Source organism: Doryrhamphus excisus, chromosome 8 (genome assembly GCF_030265055.1).
Source record: "Doryrhamphus excisus isolate RoL2022-K1 chromosome 8, RoL_Dexc_1.0, whole genome shotgun sequence".
Lineage (NCBI taxonomy): Eukaryota > Metazoa > Chordata > Actinopteri > Syngnathiformes > Syngnathidae > Doryrhamphus > Doryrhamphus excisus.
Window position 1 is genome coordinate 21,902,631 of NC_080473.1, and position 19,938 is coordinate 21,922,568.

General features: G+C 40.0%; 1 protein-coding gene across 6 annotated transcripts in view; it reads right to left on the reverse strand.

The window, feature by feature from the left end:
• Nucleotides 1-19,938, reverse strand: part of dock10 (dedicator of cytokinesis 10) — a 77,907-nt gene that overhangs the window by 46,268 nt on the left and 11,701 nt on the right. For 5 of the 6 annotated variants that reach the window (XM_058079069.1, XM_058079070.1, XM_058079075.1 and 2 more), the window contains exon 1: nt 3,016-3,174. The exons of the other annotated variant lie outside the window; for it this stretch is intronic. In XM_058079069.1, coding sequence (XP_057935052.1) covers nt 3,016-3,174 — 159 coding nt within the window. Of the gene's footprint in view, nt 1-3,015; nt 3,175-19,938 lie in introns of those variants that run through there. 6 annotated transcript variants of the gene reach the window in all.

The window sequence follows — 19,938 nt, forward strand, 5'->3', positions numbered from 1 at the left end:
TTTTTTGTAAAAATATATAGTCTATATGTATATATACACCTTCCTTTGGCTTGATGATGCCCCACAGGTCATCCTGGAGATGTGTTTGGGTTCCTTGTCATGCTGGGAAAACTGCCAATCAGCCTGGTTTTCCTCAATGAATGAACCACAGTTCCCCCATTGATTACAGCACTCATGCACCATTCTTACAGTCAACCTACAACCTGGTAAATTGGAGAAATGCTGAGTAATATTCCTATTTGGTATAAATTAGTGAGATGAACATCCAGCAATTTTGCACCATTCAACACCAACACCTTGGATCTACTTTGTGTTGCCAGCTGTTTAGACAATAACGGCTGTGTGGGGTTTTTTTTCTTGAGGTCCGTGCCTTGAGAAGACACACTGATGAAAATGAGATGTTGCAAAGATGACTAAGCAGAAAGCAAAGCGCGGTTCTACCATGAAGTCTATCAAGAGACCACATGATCTTAATCCAGAGTCCATCTGCCACGTGTACAGTAACTCCTTTCTTGGTCTCATCAAAGGTCCACTTCCTGTGATCCCCATCATGTCATCTATGAACCTTTCAACATGTCTGCCTGACACCTCCCACCGTTTGCTCTCCCTGGCCATTAGCAAGCGTGAGGTAGATGTTGATCAAGTGCAGATGTGAGGAAAGAACATGTAGACCAGGAGGCTGGCCAACTGGGATGAAAAGAGCATCGTAAATTAAATCAACGGATCAACGGAGAGCCAAGCACGGCAACAAAGACGAGAAGCTAATTGTGAACAAGGTGGTCTGTGTTTATCTGAAGTACAGTACAGCATATTTCAGTATATTATTATTTATTACAGCATATTTCATTTCTCACCGTCTCGCTAAGCGAAAGGAGACCACCAAAAGTGGAGAGGATGAAAGATTGATGGGGAGAAAGTAGAGGAAGTCAGACATCTGTTGTACATCATTACAACAAGCTTTTATATCACAAATGACTTTATGCTTTATGTTTTTCATTTTTGTGTGTTTCTTCACATAGATTTTACTGCTGATTCATTTCGGGAATATTACATCTAACATTATGAATCCCAGAGATGGAAGAGCTGCATGAATCCTTTTAAGTCCGCAAGGATGCACCAAAGTGGAAGACCAAGCTGAATTTGAACTTTGGTGTTCCCCAGGGCTCAATGATAGCACCAATGGCTTTTTGCAGATGATATAGAGCAGCTACACACAATAACCAAGCTTGATATGCTCATTTTTTGGCCCTTGGTATTGAGTTGTGGACTCCTATAGAGCAGCTACACACAATAACCAAGCATGAGTGGGTTAACACAGGTTAGAATACAATAAAAACTATTATGCTCATTTTCCAGCCCTTTGTACCGAGTTGTGGACTCCTATAGAGCAGCTACACACAATAACCAAGCATGAGTGGGTTAACAGGTTAGAATACAATAAAAACTATTGTGCTCATTTTTTGGCCCTTTGTATTGAGTTGTGGACTCCTATAGAGCAGCTACACACAATAACCCGCATCTTTTTTAGATGGTGAAATCTTCACAGTGCAGAGGGCGGGTCTACTGCTTGTATTTGGGAACGTCCATATAAGGAAGTCCGAGACGTTACCGAGTGAAAGCGAGTATTCAGAGCTATCCCAGGTCTTTGACTTTGTGTAGTTATTTGTAGGTTAAAGGTAAAAAAAACTCAATTACCGTTTTCAAAAATGGTCTTCTGAATAGGAATATTTCATACAAGGAAGCCCAGTCAAGGTGAAACTTTGCAGTGTCAAACATCAATTCCACTTCACCATAGAGACGGAGATGAATAGACTAAACTTTATCGTGGGAGAGTAAGAATCAACAACTGGAAAGATCCCACCGTGACAAAACGTTTTTACACGGGTCTACCAGAAACCAGGGTCCTGTTGGGAGAACAAAAATGTTGGTTTCAGATCCTAACAGATGGCTGGACACTTGTTTAGGAAAAAGGCATCTGACTTGACATAGTGCAGGGGTCTCAAACATGCAGCCCGTGGGCCAAATGTGGCCCACAGGACACTAGTTTGAGGCCCCCGCCTTGATATGAAAGTTTAATGTTAAAGTTTGATATGGATGCTGTATGGTATCATGTACCCAGAAAAAATGATTACGTTTGATTCATGTTCATGTTATAGGTTAAATAACTGTTAATAGTTATCCTCCCTATCCGTGTGGAAGTGGTAAGTTTTTGGCTATTTAAGTTGAAAGGAAATAACTTGAAGGCTACCGTTTAGGTGGCTAGCTCTCTAGTTTGCGAGTTAGCATGTGTCTCAAGACCCTGCAGTTGCGCAATATGTTGTAAATAAAAAGAGTATAAATGTGACTATAGTCGTGTTTTGTCATGTCTACAGGGCTCTAATAATGCTTTGTTCATTTTAATATGAAAAAAATCATTTGTCTACCCACCAACTATATGTGCTTTCTTAACTTTTTATTATTATTATTATATTTATTTATTACTGATTGATTGATTTTCTTTATTCTTGATTTGTTTATTTATTTTTCATCTTATTTTGTGTAGAAAAATAAAAAGTAAGATATTTGAGAACAGTGGAATGTTTTATCAGAGCTTTTATTGTAGAAAATCGGAACCAAAGCACTGAAAAAGTTTGCATATTTTTCTGTTTTTAATAAATGCGTTTTTTTTTTTTGTAAAACCTGATGCGGCCCAGTCTCACCCAGACCCTAGCTCCAGTGGCCCCCAAGTAAATTGAGTTTGAGACCCCTGATGTAGTGCTTTCATAAACTCATTCATGCATGCATGCATGCATATTTCTTCATTCAACCAGTGGGATCAATATTGTATTTTTTTTGTTATAAATCATGGAGTTTTTCCTTATGTGTGACCCCATCCTCCACCACTAGCACCCCCACCCTTGTATCCGTACTCCATTTTATACCTACAGCTACAGTTACTACTCGACTCTTCTTTTTGAAAACAAGAAAATGCATGAAAAATGAATATTTTCCATAAAAAAAACATATGCTGGTTACCATAACAACGATGGTCAGAGGTGAGCTGGCGGCGGTGTAGCCTTCCAGGGTGGGTGTCGCAGCATCCGCTGACGTTTGATCCTGCCTTGAACACATGTGGCCGCAGTCCGCCCCACCCACCGAGCGTAGAAGTAGGACCCCGCTGGCGGAACAACCCATGTCACCTGTTGGGACCCCCCCCCCCCCCCTGAATGGCGGATAGCAGCCGAGCGTTTCGTGAAGCCTCGTCAAGGCGGCGGATGCTCCATCCTCGCTGCTACGGATTCCGGTTCTTTCTGCGGCGATGGCGGACTAAACTCACCGCTAGCCTCTCTCTCTCTCTCTCTCTCTCACTCTCTCTCACGCACACACATACGCTGAGTGCATTTGGTACAGTCCAGCCCAGCCCAGCCCAGTCCAGCCCAGCCCAGACAGCAACAAGGACCAGAACCAGGACACAAAGCCGCATCATTTTTCCTCACTCATTCTGCAGCCATCTTTTAACGACGGTCACACCAATCCTTCCACTTTTACAGTAAAGCCACCGGTTCTACCGCAGTCATGATAACCCCCCCCCCCCCCTTTTTGCTGCAGACTGCATAAACTTTGTTGTCTGTGTCGGCGCCTGAAGGGAAAACCGGGGTGCTCCTTTAGTCTGGAACACCCTGGCAACAACACTCGTACAGTCAGGGAGGCTCCGGGGAGGGAAAATAGGGAGTGGGCGGATTTGGAGAGGAAGCACGCAGCATGCGGACGGAGTACACGGACTCTGATACTGTCCTGTACTGCAACATTTACTACTGTACTCTCTGAGGCGTCAGCAAAGCAAAGACAAAAAAAATAAATGCTGGATTTGTTGCTCCTCTTGTTAACCCTCCTTTTGTGTTTTACATTTTAATACATAAAAAGAATCACATAACATTTGTTTATTGCATTCATTTTAATTATTTTAATTAAAAAATTTAATAAAAATTAAAATTAATTAAAAATTTTAATTAAATTAATTAATTTAATTAATTTATTGCATTAAGGCTTTTTTGACTTTGTCAGGAAACACTATTTCAACTAAATAAAACCAAAAAAAATAATTTTTACTACATTTTAAAATGGTCTGGTTGAAATGATGACCACTGTATTGTTAGGGTGGGTTTGGACCCGGTTATAATAATATGACTATAAAGCAATATTTTGAGCCACAACTGAAATCATAAGTGTACAATTAGCCAACACAATGACAACCAGCAGCTACAATAACCAAGCTAGAGTGGGTTAACAGGTTAGAATACCATAAAAAACTATTATGCTCATTTTTCGGCTTTTTGTATTGAGTTGTGGACTCCTATAGAGCAGCTACACACAATAACCAAGCTTGAGTGGGTTAACTTCAGGGGATTCTCATTTTGACCAATTTTTTCTCCAGTATACCAGCATAAAAACAATGTCCAGACATGTGACGTGAATTCACTCATTTGATTGGCTGATTTCACATTTCCAATTTGGATGATGGAAAGAATGTCAACAAGTACAGTGAACCAAGATCTGGACCTGTTCTGCTTTTTCATTTCACTTTATACTAAAGTTGTGTTGCTGAAAACAATAAGTTTTTCTACCTTTTCTTGACATGAATATATATGGGTCAAAATTCACCCCAACACCATACATGTTTCTTTAGTCATTCATACTCAAATGAGAAAATAAATCTAACTCATTGATTTAAGAGATATGTTCTATATCCCTCAGTAATAGCCAATTAACAAAAGAACCTTCAATTTATGAATATGATTCTTTTGAGGTTGATTTGAGCATTTTTGTAAATAGAAATGGAGGGGTATAGTGACAAAAAAAGGCCTCCATGCCCACACCAAAAGTATTAAAAGCAACATTTTCATGGATGAGGAAGCCTAAGAAGGTAACCAAGACATGACAAGCTAATTTGATGCTAACTTATTGTTTTTAGTGGATTTTATAGCTCATTTAATACACGACCCGTTAACATAAGAGATGCTACCAGGAAGCTAACACAAGAGGAAGGTTAATTAGCTGGCAACTTCCTGGATCACGGAGTCTGGGGTAGCAAAGGCCGCCTGGCGGGGTGCTGTGAGGTGTCGGGGGGGTGTCAGGTGAGAGGCAGCAGGACCTTGTAGTAATACTCTATGTAAAGTTCACCACAAAAATGTCAATAAATTGAGCAGATTTGGGCTTTTATAACCTGTGGTTTTAACCTTTAGATCAGGTCTACTTAACCCTTAGATGCACAAGTGGGTCAAAAATGACCCGGTCAGGTTGTTTTCTTCAAATATCTTCGTAAATAAAGTTTTTTATCATTTCATATTCCAGGTATTCCTCAAAAAACATGTTTTTGATATCATACCATTCACATTTTTAACTTACCTTTTATACATTTTAAGACATTTTAGTTTTTGTGTTACTACCCCAACCTTCCATAAGTGGGTCAAAAATGACCCGGTCAGGTTGTTTTCTTGAAATATCTTCATAATGAATAAATTGTTATCATTTCATATTCCAGGTATTCCTCAAAAATCATATTTTTGATATCATGCCATTGACATTTTTAACTTCCCTTTATGCAACACACAATGGATCCTCCCATTTTCTATTGTTGTACGGGGTCATTTTCTTTTTCAAAGATGTAAAAAAGTGAAAAATGAAGATGTTTCTAACATGAAATCATTCTTGTGTGGTCCTAAATATAATACTAAATATCATACAAGTGATTATTCCTAACCAAAATGGCCAAATTGTCCTAAAAAGGCATTGATTCTAGTATGGGTGATTTTTGATCCACTTATGGAAGAGTGGAGGGTCCAGTCACTCGTGCATCGAAGGGTTAAAACCCCATTTAGGTCCAAATATGCAAAGTGAATATTTTAACAATTTTTCAACAATTCTTAAGATTTTGATGAGGTCTTTATGTGTGATAAAAAAGCATGACTTGATATAAAAGAATGAGGAAATGACGGAGTTCTTCTGCTAAAATGAAAACATCTGTATCTTTACGACACATTTGTGTGTTTTAACGTACGTCATCGATATAATCTACGCTCGCATGTCATGACCAGACGTACGATGCACGTATCGAGATGAAGAAAATGACATCACCGTGGTGTCATTAATGTCTCCCAGATGTGCCGTCGCCGGGAACAACGACTACCGGGGTCCTCGCCCTCGTCTTTTTACGCTGCAATCATGCTTGTGGTTGAAGTATTTCCACAATAGCCAAGCGTGTAGCGTTTTACTGGCTTCAAATAGCCGAGCCGGGCCTACGGAGGAAACCTGGGTCTAATAAACCCCCCCCCCCCCTGGATGTTGCTTGGTAAGCAGTTAGCTAGCTGGGCTATAGTTGGCTTCCCTGAGTAATGGGGGCGTTTGATGTGGTGGCTTTAAAATGCTCTCTTGTTGCCATGGTGACCAGCACAGGGATGCTGCCACTCCTGACGTGCACAAGGTCACATGGAAATAAAAGGTACTCAAACACTTTGATGGTCCAACCATCATTAGCGACCTCACGTTATCATGCAAGGTCAATAATTAGCACTAATAATGACAAACTAAGATTCATTCACTTTTCCTTTGCCTCATGAATAATAATGACCTTCTCTTCACACTCGATGACAGGTAAAAATGTCAAAAACGAAACTCTTACAAACTGGAGATCAGCTGATGTTGCATTCAAGGCCGACCGAGGTGAGCTGATGTTGCATTCAAGGCCGACCGAGGTGAGCAGTTCTGAGTAAAACCTCAACGTGTACATTTTGCACCACATCTGCACAAACAGGAAGTCAGTCAAGCTTTGTTTCCTGCATTCCATCCTGACCTTTTCTCTTGCTTCTATCACCGATCAGACAAAGGATGAAAGTTGAAGTTCTTGTATCTCGACATATTGTCTATTAAATGTAATACTTAGTGTAATTAGCCATAATTAACCAGAGATATGTCTATGGGTGGAAATGGAAAGTCAATCCAAACCATTACATAAACATTTGTCATAGTCAGTACATGCAGGTGGGATGTCCTGAAGAACAAGGACCACAGGACCATTGGACCACAGGACCACAGGACTATTGGACCAAAGGACCACAGGACTATTGGACCAAAGGACCACAGGACTATTGGACCAAAGGACCATAGGACCATAAGACCAGAGGACCACAGGACCTAAGGACCATAAGACCACAGGACCATTGGCCCATAGCGCCACAGGACCATTGGACCATAGGACCACAGGACCTCAGGACCATAAGACCACAGGACCAAAGGACCACAGGACCTAAGGACCAGAAGACCATAGAACCACAGGACCTAAGGACCAGAAGACCATAGAACCACAGGACCATAGGACCATAGGATCACAGGACCATTGGACCATAGGACCATAAGACCACAGAACTATAGGACCACAGAACTATAAGACCACAGGACCATAGACCCATAGACCACAGAACCATTGGACCATAAGACCATAGAACCACAGGACCATAGGACTATAAGACCACAGGACCATAGAACCATAGACCACAGGACCATAGCAACACAGAACCATAGGACCACAGCACCATAGGACTATAGGACCATAGACCACAGGACCATAGCACCACAGGGTCACTGGACCATATGACCACAGGACCTTAGGACTATAGGACCACAGAACCATAGACCACAGGACCATAGGACTATAGGACCATAGACCACAGAACCATAGGACTATAGGACCACAGAACCATAGGACCATAGCACCACAGGACCACAGAACCATAGGACTACAGGACCACAGAACTATAGACCCATAGAGACCGAAAGGACAACATCGCTGTTACAAGCGGCTGCAAACGACTCGGGCATCTGAGCAGAACGCCTCCCGGACGCGTGTCTGACTGGTAGGGGGCTTCAAGGAAGACCCAGGGCCCGAGTGTAGTATCGTCTTTAGATGTAACGCCTTTCATGAAGCACACCAACATCTGGTGGACCATGACTTCTTCTGGGATGTCAATCACTTTGACTCAAGTCTTTATTGACTTTGACTTTTTCATTCATGTGTGATTTCAAGCAAAGCCCAGAAGAAATTCCTTACGTTTGGGAGCACATCCAAGGAACACACCATCATTTTTATACACCCCACTTGGGTCTGGGATCTGCTCTGTACAAACTGGTCTTCTAGTTTTGCTCCTGTCTCAACTCCAAAAGGCTTTTTACCAGCCTGACTGTTCAAGATTCTGAAGTAGTGAGTTGGACTTTGGAGTTGGGTCACAGGAAGTCGTACACCGCCAATGCCATCTAGCGCTGGGAGCCCAACACAGCAGGCTCTCCACCTCGGGCCCATCTGCTGGTGCTTTACTACGCCATCTGCAGGGGCCACTGGGAGCCAGATAGGATCTGCTCTGCTGGTTTATTTACAAAAGGAAGCCATTAAAATGTCTTTAACTGGGAACTGGAGTCCCGAGGCGGTATGGATGTTGTTGTGGGCGGGGGTTGGGAAGACAAGGTGGGCAGAATTAGGGGCAGGGGGGGGGCGACTGCTGGGAAAGTGTCTATTGCTGAAAAAAACAACATTATTTTCCCTCCAACTAAAAAAGTAATTATACACTATAGACTGAGATATTATAATGCAAGACCATTTATGAAAAAATCATATTCAAGCAACATTTTACCTTTTCTTTCCACTTTAAACATTTAAAACGACTTCAGCCTGAAATATACACATCAATAAAAAATACCAATTGGCTATACCAATACTGCACGGCACTTCATTACTAATATATTTTTTTTTTATTAATATTAAAGCATCGCTTCCCGCAAACTTGTCACTTGTCACAAAAACACGTGATAATCATTTTACTGTCATGCTTCTTATGCATTTTCACAAACAAAATTGAACAAATACTGCAATATGAAATATCAGTTCCAGTAAATAAGTTATACGTTGATGAAAAAAATTAAATGAAAAATTAATTTTAAACTTAAAAAAAAAAAAAATCATGACCAATAGTGAACTAAAATTCTGCTATCAATAATATCCATCCATATCCAACATATCCATTATTTTACACGGCTTAAATACTTTTCTGACAGCAATGATCTATATAATGTAGCGTTGCTGGGAGCATTTCCTGTATCCCAGAGTGCTTTGCTGTACAGCTTTTGTAAAAAAAAAAACAAAAAAAAGCTAGAAAGCACATAGCTAAAGCTCACATAGTAGTTGGTTAATATTCTGCATTATACGTTGGTAATGTATTGTCTGTTTTTTATCTATTTTATCTGTTTTTTTTATCCTATTGTGTTGATGTTGTGTGTAGTTCTTTTGACACCAGGATTAGGAATTGTGTGTGACGTGGTGACGTTTTGACGACCCACAACGTCTAAAAGCAGGGTTGTCCAAAATGCAGCCCGGCTGCCATTTACGGCTCACGACCGTTTGGACCCGCCCTTGGCACATTCTAAAAATACAATTAAACAAAAAAACTAAATATAACAGTAAAAATGTATACAATACAGATATAATATTATAAGAAAAAATGTACAAGGACGAAAGAAAAGGCAAAAAAGCGAAAAAATGATGTCACTGATAACACAAATGTAAGATTTTTTCTTTGTCAATATGCATCCCTCAGCGGAACAACTTTTAGTTAATGAAGGTTCAAATGTGGCAACGGTTTGACACTGGAACTGATTGTTTTTTTTCCATTATTTCCTAAGAGTTGTGGACTCCTATAGAGCAGCTACACACAATAACCAAGCTTGAGTGGGTTAACACAGGTTACAATCCAATAAAAAATATGCAAATTTTTCGGCCCTTTGTATTGAGTTGTGGACTCCTATAGAGCAGCTACACACAATAACCAAGCTAGAGTGGGTTAACAGGTTAGAATACAATAAAAACTATTATGCTCATTTTTCGGCCCTTTGTATTCAGATGTGGACTCCTATAGAGCAGCTACACACAATAACCAAACTTGAGTGGGTTAACACAGGTTAGGATACAATAAAACTATTATGCTCATTTTTCGGCAAAAAAAAATGCCAAAAAAATGCAAAAAAGTGTAACGTAAGGAGAAAAAATGATGTCACTGATTACACAAATGTAAGATTTTTTCTTTGTCAGTATGCATCCCTCAGCGGAAGAACTTTTAGTTAATGAAGGTTCAAATATGGCAACAGTTTGACACTGGAACTGATTTTTTCTTCTCCATTATTTCCTAAGGGAACCATTCAGCACCGGGCGGAACAGATTGTGTTGACTTTGGAGGTACCGCTGTAGCGCCTCCTCCCTACTGTTTACTAAGACCTTCTGTTGTCCAAGTCCTGAATCAGCATCTTAGACGGGAAGTCTGGGATACACAAGAGATATTTTATCCCGCAAACAAGCAGCAGAGGGACACACGACTGCTGTCCCGTAGTCGCAGCCTCATTAATTCCCACTCCCACACGGCATCCATCCCTTTGTGTTCTATCCGGGGTCGGACCTCCATTGTGCAAAACACTCATTTTAATATTTGCAATAAACGCCATGCATTTATATATAAATATAAATTATATAAATAGATGAAGCAGCAACATTTTTAGGGAGAGTTCTTTGGTAGCAGAGGTACACTCAGATCATAAAAACATGCTTTTATGTTGCAGTAATGCTTTAAATACTACAGGGATGCTTTATAAGAGGGGTCTCAAACATGCAGCCCGCGGGCCAAATGTGGCCCGCAGGACACTAGTTTGAGGCCCCCGCCTTGATATGAAAGTTTAATGTTTGATATGGATGCTGTATGGTATCATGTACCCAGAAAAAATGATTACGTTTGATTCATGTTCATGTTAAAGGTTAAATAACTGTTAATAGTTATCCTCCCTATCCGTGTGGAAGTGGTAAGTTTTTGGCTATTTAAGTTGAAGGGAAATAACTTGAAGGCTACCGTTGAGGTGGCTAGCTCTCTAGTTTGCGAGTTAGCATGCGTCTCAAGGGGTTATGCTGATATGAATCTGCTCATCATCGCTGGAACGATTGCAGTTGTAATAAATCCGAGAAGGATTCCTCTCGGTTCTTCAAACTTTGAGTGTTACACAGCCTCCCTGGTTTCCGGGCCAACTCAAACTCCAACCAAACCGCAATCCCCCCCCCTCCACGTCGAGGCCGCTGTCACTCGGAAATGATCCCAAATGATTCCTGTTTCCTGTAACTCGCCCTGAACTCGCAGTGTTGTCAAATCCAGAGAGGGAGAAATATTACACTCATGTAATCCTAACAGAAACCTACACCAGCCTACGGATATGCAAGGGAAGTCTTCTTACAGTCGGGAAGTTGGGAAGTTGTGGAATTACAGATGCCAAGAACACATACTGGGGCCGCATGGTGGAGGAGTGGTTAGCATGGAGGCCACACAGTCAGGAGATTGAGAAGAACTGGGTTTAATTCTCTCATTTTTCGGCCCTTTGTATTGAGTTGTGGACTCCTATAGAGCAACTACACACAATAACCAAGCTTGATATGCTCATTTTTCAGCCCTTTGTATTGAGTTGTGGACTCCTATAGAGCAGCTACACACAATAACCAAGCTTGAGTGGGTTAACACAGGTTAGAATACGATAAAAACTAGTATGCTCATTTTTCGGCCAAAAAAATGCAAAAAAAAAAGCAAAAAAATGCAAAAAAGTGTAATGTAAGGAGAAAAAATGATGTCACTGATAACACAAATCTAAATCTATATTTTTTTTAATATATATTAATAAAAAAATTAATATTTTTAAAATTTATTTATTTTTATTTATTTATTATTATTTAATTTTTATATTTTAATAAAAACTTCAATGAAATATATATATTCTATTTTCATAAAAACTTTAATAAAAAAATATATACATATCTATATAAAAAATGTCCCGCGTTTAATTATAAAATATTAGCAAGATTTTATCTTTTCCTGTTTAAATTGATCCCGGGTGCGTTCTTTCAACGAATGCTGAGATATGACGTAACACGCAGCTCCAGCTCCAAAATCGGCATTTTACGGCATATTTTATGAAAACCCTAATTCCATCCATCCTTCCTTATTCTACGCCGCTCATCCTCAATAGGGTGGCGGGTATGCTGGAACCTACCCTAGCTGTCTTTGGGTGAGAGACGCGACACCCTGGACTGGTCGCATGAGTGACTGGACAAAAAAATGTTAGGTGAACACAACCCGTTCCCAGAGGAACGTGCGGCACTTTTGAAGTGAGTCTATGACCAGGTCTAAGGTCTAGGAGGTCCATGGAGACATGGAGACTAATGCTTTTTATCAGCGGAGCCGCTCCTGGACCCCAAGATTAATAACGGCAGCTCATCTCCGTCGCTTCCTTTTTATATACTTTCTGCTATGGAGGGTCAAAGGGGGACAGGTCTGGTGGAGCTGGATTATGGTGGAGGTGATCAAAGCCGACACGGAGCGTTTAGACAGGCGGATCTCGGAGTGTGTAAAAAGGATTAGCCGTTCTGTTCACGGCGCCAGACTTGGGCTTCGGCTCGCAGGCATTTTGCTTGAACACGAAGATAGAAGATGAGCTTAATGGTGAATCCACTAGTTCTTCAACCTTTACCTTTACCCACGAAGATAGAAGATGAGCTTAATGGTCAATCCACTAGTTCTTCAACCTTTACCTTTACCCACGAAGATAGAACATGAGCTTAATGGTGAATCCACTAGTTCTTCAACCTTTACCTTTACCCACGAAGATAGAACATGAGCTTAATGGTCAATCCACTAGTTCTTCAACCTTTACCTTTACCCACGAAGATAGAAGATGAGCTTAATAGTCAATCCACTAGTTCTTCAACCTTTACCCTTCTGGTCCCCAAGTCCAAATATATTAGCCAGACCCTTAGAGACTAATAGACATCATCTTATACCCGCAAATGTAATACATTTCCCACAAACGTAATAACAAACGTAATACTGAATTACTGAAATACTAAAATTATCACAATTTATTTGTGGGCGTATTTTATGTTTTATTTTATTTTAGTTTTATTTGATTTTATTATATAATACATCATTTTGATATTTTTTGTATTTTGGGAAAAATATTTTGTTACACTATTGTCTATATTTTAATTCATATTAAAATAAAAATAAAATAAAAAATAAAAAATATCTCCAATAACCAATATATTATAATAATAATAATAAAATAACCAATATATTCAAATTATTTATATAATATTTATTAAATTTTGTATTATTTTATCATTTTTTTTCCTCATGGAAATATAATCTTACTTTTGCAACATTGTATACTTAAGTGTGTCTTTTTTTCTGTAAAATGGCTGAAATATATACACATCATCTTATTAAAACATATTTCCAATAACCAATATATAATAATAATAATAATAATAAAATAACCAATATATCAAAATTATTTATATTATATTTATTAGATTTTGTATTATTTTATCATTATTTATTTTTCAACCTTACTCTTGCAACATTGTATACTTAAGCGTGTCTTTTTTTCTGTTTTTCTTTTTTTAATTTGATTTTAGTTTTATTTGATTTTAGTTTTATTTGATTTTAGTTTTATTTGATTTTAGTTTTATTTGATTTTAGTTTTATTTGATTTGATGTTTATTAGTTTTTATTACTGTACTGGCGTATTCAGAGCAAAGTTGACGTTGGCCATTTTACTGACTCTGCCGATGCATTAGCTTGTTTTACCAACGTTTTAGCCAAGCGTCAACAATTGTGACGCCGCACTTAGCACACTCTGTTCTTGTGCTACTCAGTCAGCAGACTAGCTTAAAGCCGTCGCAGTTAAGCGTCACAAGGCATGCACGGGCGCGTGTGCGCAGATGCTCAAGGGCGCGGGCAGCGAGACAAAAGGGGGGGGGGGGGCTAATGGCAGTAGCATATTCAAGCCTCCTACTGAGGAATGCAGAGTGAGGAGTCGGACACAACACTTCAATTCACTCCCAAGAGACTAAGTGGACTATTCTTAGTCCAGTTATGTGGAGTGGACCCAACAGGACCCCCACGCTGCCTAAGTTCCACCCCGAGGCCTGAGTGAAGAAGCGTCCATGGTGAGGCTTCAAGTTCCTGACGAGAAAGGCAAAAGAAGGCAAACGGGAATGGATCCTCTTAACTTTAACGTGACCTCCTTTGGGTTATTCTGATCCAAATTGCTGCGTGGAAATGTTCCCACTTTCAGCTCCGACGTGCCCAACGGCCCCCCGGTGCGGCGTCACCAAACCATCAAACAGTGGCTCCATTCAGCAGGAGGCGGCACAGGCTTTCTTTTTGTTCCGATTGCTCTTATTTCACTGTCCTCGCCCTCTCTCGCCCTCTCTCGCCCTCCCTCGCCCTCCCTCGCCCTCCCTCGCCGTCCGCCTCAATGAGTCATTGAGAAGATACACCCGTCCTGGCCGTGCACGGTGCCACTGTTGTCGGGCTAACTAACGCCGGCTCAGCCGTCTGCGCTTCGGTCGTTACAAACGTCAAAGAGCTATTCATCTCATTAGAATCCCTTCTTCGACTCTCTGGTTTACGTAGCGTGACGATGCCGGAGGGCATTCGCCGAAAATAACCAGGAAGTGAACCAGGAGGCCATCCGGGTGGTTTAAAAAAGTTAATAATAATAATAAATAATCATGTTAATTTATATTATTATATAATACATCATTTTTGATATTTTTTGTATTTTGGGAAAATATTTTGTTACACTATTGTCTATATTTGACAATTAAAAGAATATATTTTAATTCATATTAAAATTAAAATAAAATAAAAACATTTATATTTAAAAAATTCCAATAACCATTCATTCATTCATTCATTTTCTACCGCTTTTTCCTCACGAGGGTCGCGGGGGGTGCTGGAGCCTATCCCAGCTGTCTTCGGGCGAGAGGCGGGGTACACCCTGGACTGGTCGCCAGCCAATCACAGGGCACATATAGACAAACAACCATTCACACTCACATTCATACCTATGGACAATTTGGAGTCGCTAATTAACCTAGCATGTTTTTGGAATGTGGGAGGAAACCGGAGTACCCGGAGAAAACCCACGCATGCACGGGGAGAACATGCAAACTCCACACAGAGATGGCCGAGGGCGGGGACCGAACCCTGGTCTCCTAGCTGTGAGGTCTGCGCACTAACCACCAGACCGCCGTGCCGCCCTCCAATAACCAATATATTATAATAATAATAAAATAACCAATATATTCAAATTATTTATATAATATTTATTAAATTTTTTGTTATTTTATCTTTTTTTTCTCATAAAAATATAACCTTACTCTTGCAACATTGTAGACTTAAGCGTGTCTTTTTTTCTGTAAAATGGCTGAAATATATACACATCATCTTATTAAAAACATATTTCCAATAACCAATATATTATAATAATAAAATAGCCAATATATTAATATTATTTATATAATATTTATTAGATTTTGTATTATTTTATCATTATTTATTTTTCTCATAAAAATCTAACCTTACTCTTGCAACATTGTATACTTAAGTGTGTCTTTTTTTCTGTAAAATGGCTGAAATATATACACATCATCTTATTAAAAACATATTTTCAATAACCAATATATTATAAGAATAATAATAAAATAACCATTATATAAATTTTTTTTTTATATATTTTTAAATTTTTAATATTTATTAGATTTTGTATTATTTTATCATAATTTTTTCTCAAAGGCCGTGAGATGCGATATAAAGTCTTTGGTTGCGAGTGCTTGACTCATCACACGTGCGGCCGACGACAGCGCTCAGGTTTGAACACAAAGCGCCGCCAAAACGACAATACGTGCGACTCGCTGTGGTGTTCCTAATGAAGTGGCCGGTGAGATACCGTTTAGCTGATTGGTGATGTGCCAACGCCGATGGCGCGTGCTCTCGGCGGACAATGAATCCTATTGTCCTCGTATGAGTACGTACTCGACCTGACAAAGAGGACAGCAGCTGCCAGGCGAAGCTTCACTGTGACTCCTTTCACTTTCACTTTCACTATGCTGCTCAAGCATGGGCACGAGGGCCACCTATCACGACGTCCGAGGATCCGATCACCAAAATAAATGTCTGACTTGATGTCCGTGAAGTTAGCAAGCCATGTTTCTGGGCGACTTTGTCAAGCTTGAGCGGAAGGGGAAAGACATGAAGTACGTTTGTCCTACACACAGCTGCAGAGATCTGCTGGAGAAGTGCTCGTCATTCCAAACAGTCCCTTTTAAATGTTAGATTATTTCACAAGTCTGTAGTTTGGGTCGCCGTTCCTGAGGAAGAACGACTTGAGAACCATTGATCTAGATCAGTGGTTCCCACAGTGGGGCACACGTACTCTCACAGGTACGTCGATTGCCACAGGGGGTACGTGAATAAAAATCAACAACAATTAGCGCCAGAAACACAAAATTACGAGTGCGCCTGAATGCCTCCTAGTGTAAGAAGAAGACAGGAGGACAAAGACGGAGCGGAAAGTTGTCCTGCTTAGCGAACATTCATTCATTTTCGAGGGTGGCAGGGGGTGCTGGAGCCTATCCCAGCTGTCTTGGGGCGAGAGGCGGGGTACACCCTGGACTGGTGGCCAGCCAATCACAGGGCACATATAGACAAACAACCATTCACACTCACATTCATACGTATGGACAATTTGGAGTGGCTAATTAACCTAGCATGTTTTTGGAATGTGGGAGGAAACCGGAGTACCCGGAGAAAACCCACGCAGAGATGGCCGAGGGTGGGATTGAACTCATGTCTCCGAGCTTTAAGATCTGCACGCTAAAAACTCGTCCGCCGTGCAGCCTGCTTGCGAATTTATTAATACTATAAAAGTGAGGCCTCCCCTACTCACTAATAAGTGATTTTCTGGGGGGTACTATTACAGTATATGGCATTTTATCAAGTACTGACTTCTCGGAACAAAAACCTATAAAATGAGAATAGACTTGAGGGCCGGGCTGACGACATTTGTGGCCGTAAATGGCCCGTGGGCTCCACTGTGGACACCCCTGGTGTGGACCAATTGAGGTCTGAAGGGATGCTAAAATGCCAATGATGTTCTACTCCAGACTAGAACATCAGCTTGCAGATACCATTTCAATACAGATCTTTTCTTCATTTCTCTCTTTGGATTTTTTCTGTTTATGCTTGAACTGATCCAGATCTAGATCTAGATCTGGATCTAGATCGGTTCTTGTTTCTAGGGAAATAACGCTAAAAGACCATAATAGCCCAAAATGAGCCAAAACAGTGGACAAAGAGCTATGCAAAGACTGATAGGAACGCTTCCTGTTAGGATTCCATCTTAATTGACCCTGTGTGTTTCCATGGCAACAGAGGCACCGCTACATAAGGGCAGCTCCCTGCTAATACAGCCAGTACCACTCCTCAGGGACCATTGATTTTCAACATCATTTGTTTGTACGCTAGAAGTGCCGGGTCTATGCTACTGTACTTCCATGTACTGTGTCACTACGAGGGTCGCTAGTTGAGCGCCATGCACCCCAGGCAATCGGCACGTCACGGAGCGAGAGCGTAGTCAAGTTGACAGCCAGTCCCCTGACGGGTACGCTACATTCATATCACAGATGCACGTCTACCCAGAATGCCCCCCCCCCGTTGCTCAAACGCTGTCTGACACGCGTTAGAGCTCCAGACGTGCAGACGTACCCACTGGTGTTGTTTCTCTCCAGGAACAACCTTCACGTTAGAGCCCAGGAAGCTCAAGCACATGCAAGAAGATGCCAGAAGAGTCCATTTGGACCAGGGGTCTCAAAGTCAATTTACTTGGGGGGCCACTGGAGCTCGGGTCTGAGTGAGACTGGGTCACATCAGGTTTTTAAAAAAAAAAAAAAAACGCATTTATTAAAAACAAAAAATTTTAAAAACTCAATCAATCAAAGAAAATCAATCAGTAATAAATAAATATAATAATAATAATAAAAAGTTAAGAAAGCACATATAGTTGGTGGGTAGACAAATGATTTTTTTCATATTAAAATGAACAAAGCATTATTAGAGCCCTGTAGACATGACAAAACACGACTATAGTCACATTTATACTCTTTTTATTTACAACATATTGCGCAACTGCAGGGTCTTGAGACACATGCTAACTCGCAAACTAGAGAGCTAGCCACCTAAACGGTAGCCTTCAAGTTATTTCCTTTCAACTTAAATAGCCAAAACTTACCACTTCCACACGGATAGGGAGGATAACTATTAACAGTTATTTAACCTTTAACATGAACATGAATCAAACGTAATCATTTTTTCTGGGTACATGATACCATACAGCATCCATATCAAATAACATTAAACTTTCATATCAAGGCAGGGGCCTCAAACTAGTGTCCTGCGGGCCACTTTTGGCCCGCGGGCCGCATGTTTGAGACCCCTGATTTGGCGGATTGGATAGCAGATGCTTCATAATTGATATATTCTTATGCTTTGTAGGGATGACAGACAACGCAAGGCAAAAAAAAAACAAAACAAAAAACCACATGTTAGCCAGATGTGACCCCTCCCAGTTCTTGCATGCTTCAGGTCATTGATAAAAATCGCAAATTCTAGTCAGTGAAAGGTCCTCCATCTTGAAGGGCGACTTTCATGTGTGACTTTCTTTCCACACAAAAGGGCAGGCAATCACGCCAACAGATGGATTTCTTTGGTTTGTTGTGATTTAAGTAAGAAAATATTCAAAGTCGTCATCACTTGCGTGAATGTTTGGGGGCGTTGGGCTCCCTAACAAAAGCCGCAAAATGTTGCTTCATCATTTTTGGAGGCTGTGAGATAGTCGACTTCAACAATAGCAAGGATACACTCCAAGTGATCCACTGCATGAGTCCAAGGAACAAACTCTGTGGTTTATCGTTAGCGTTACATTTGACAGTTTACGAGTAATTATTAGTCATTTCTGGAGATAGATTAAGCAATAACTTGTTGGTGATAAGGAATTTGGCAGAATGTGCTTCAAGATGCATCATTAGTTGGGTCCTGGATTTCCTTGTGGTGCAGAAAATGTCGTCCTCAACATTTGTAGGGTTCCTTGAAAACCAGAATTTTGGCTGCATTTCACTTTTTGAGTTCCCTTTGCTTCCTGAAGTTACGTGCTTATTACGTATATGCAGTATAGGGCACGTTACTTTAAGAAAGTAATTATAGTTATTAGTTACTTCTCCAAAAAAGTAACTGAGTTACTCCATTCCAAAAGTAAGTAGTTACATGTAAAAGTAACTATTGCATTACTCGCTCCTGCTAAGCCCCACCCCCATTACGTTTATGTACGTTTGAGTTGCTCACACGAGACGTGGACAAAGTTTTTTTTTTTTCGGGGACATCATGTATTTTTTTACCTTTGACCTCAACAAGGTAGTATCGAAGTAGTATCTGTACTTCCCTTTGGCAAACGCTGTCTTCTCACCTCCTCACTCGCCACGTCTCACTATGCTGTAATCGACTACCCGACTATCGACGACACTTACGACGGTACCCGTTATGGCATTGGATGCTCATATCACCGAGTACTCTGGTATGGGACTAAAATAAACTAAAATAAATTAAAATAAAATAAATTAAAATAAAATAAAATAAAATAAAATAAATTAAATTAAAATAAAATAAATTAAAATAAAATAAATTAAAATAAATTAAAATAAATTAAATTAAAATAAATTAAAATAAATTAAAATAAATTAAAATAAATAAAAATAAAATAAAAATAAATAAAATAAACCAATAAATAACAAAAAAAAACCTTAAACTATATTATGAAAGCAGGAAGTGAACAAATGTAAGAGTTAGTGATTGTAAAAGTACCAGATGGAGGGGTAGGATTTAATAAGCTTTGCTTCTTCCTACTCCTTTTGGACATGTGGAACTGGGAACTGATTATGGGATGCACTCAATTGGAATCTGATGCATGTTCTAATGAAATAAAACCATTACC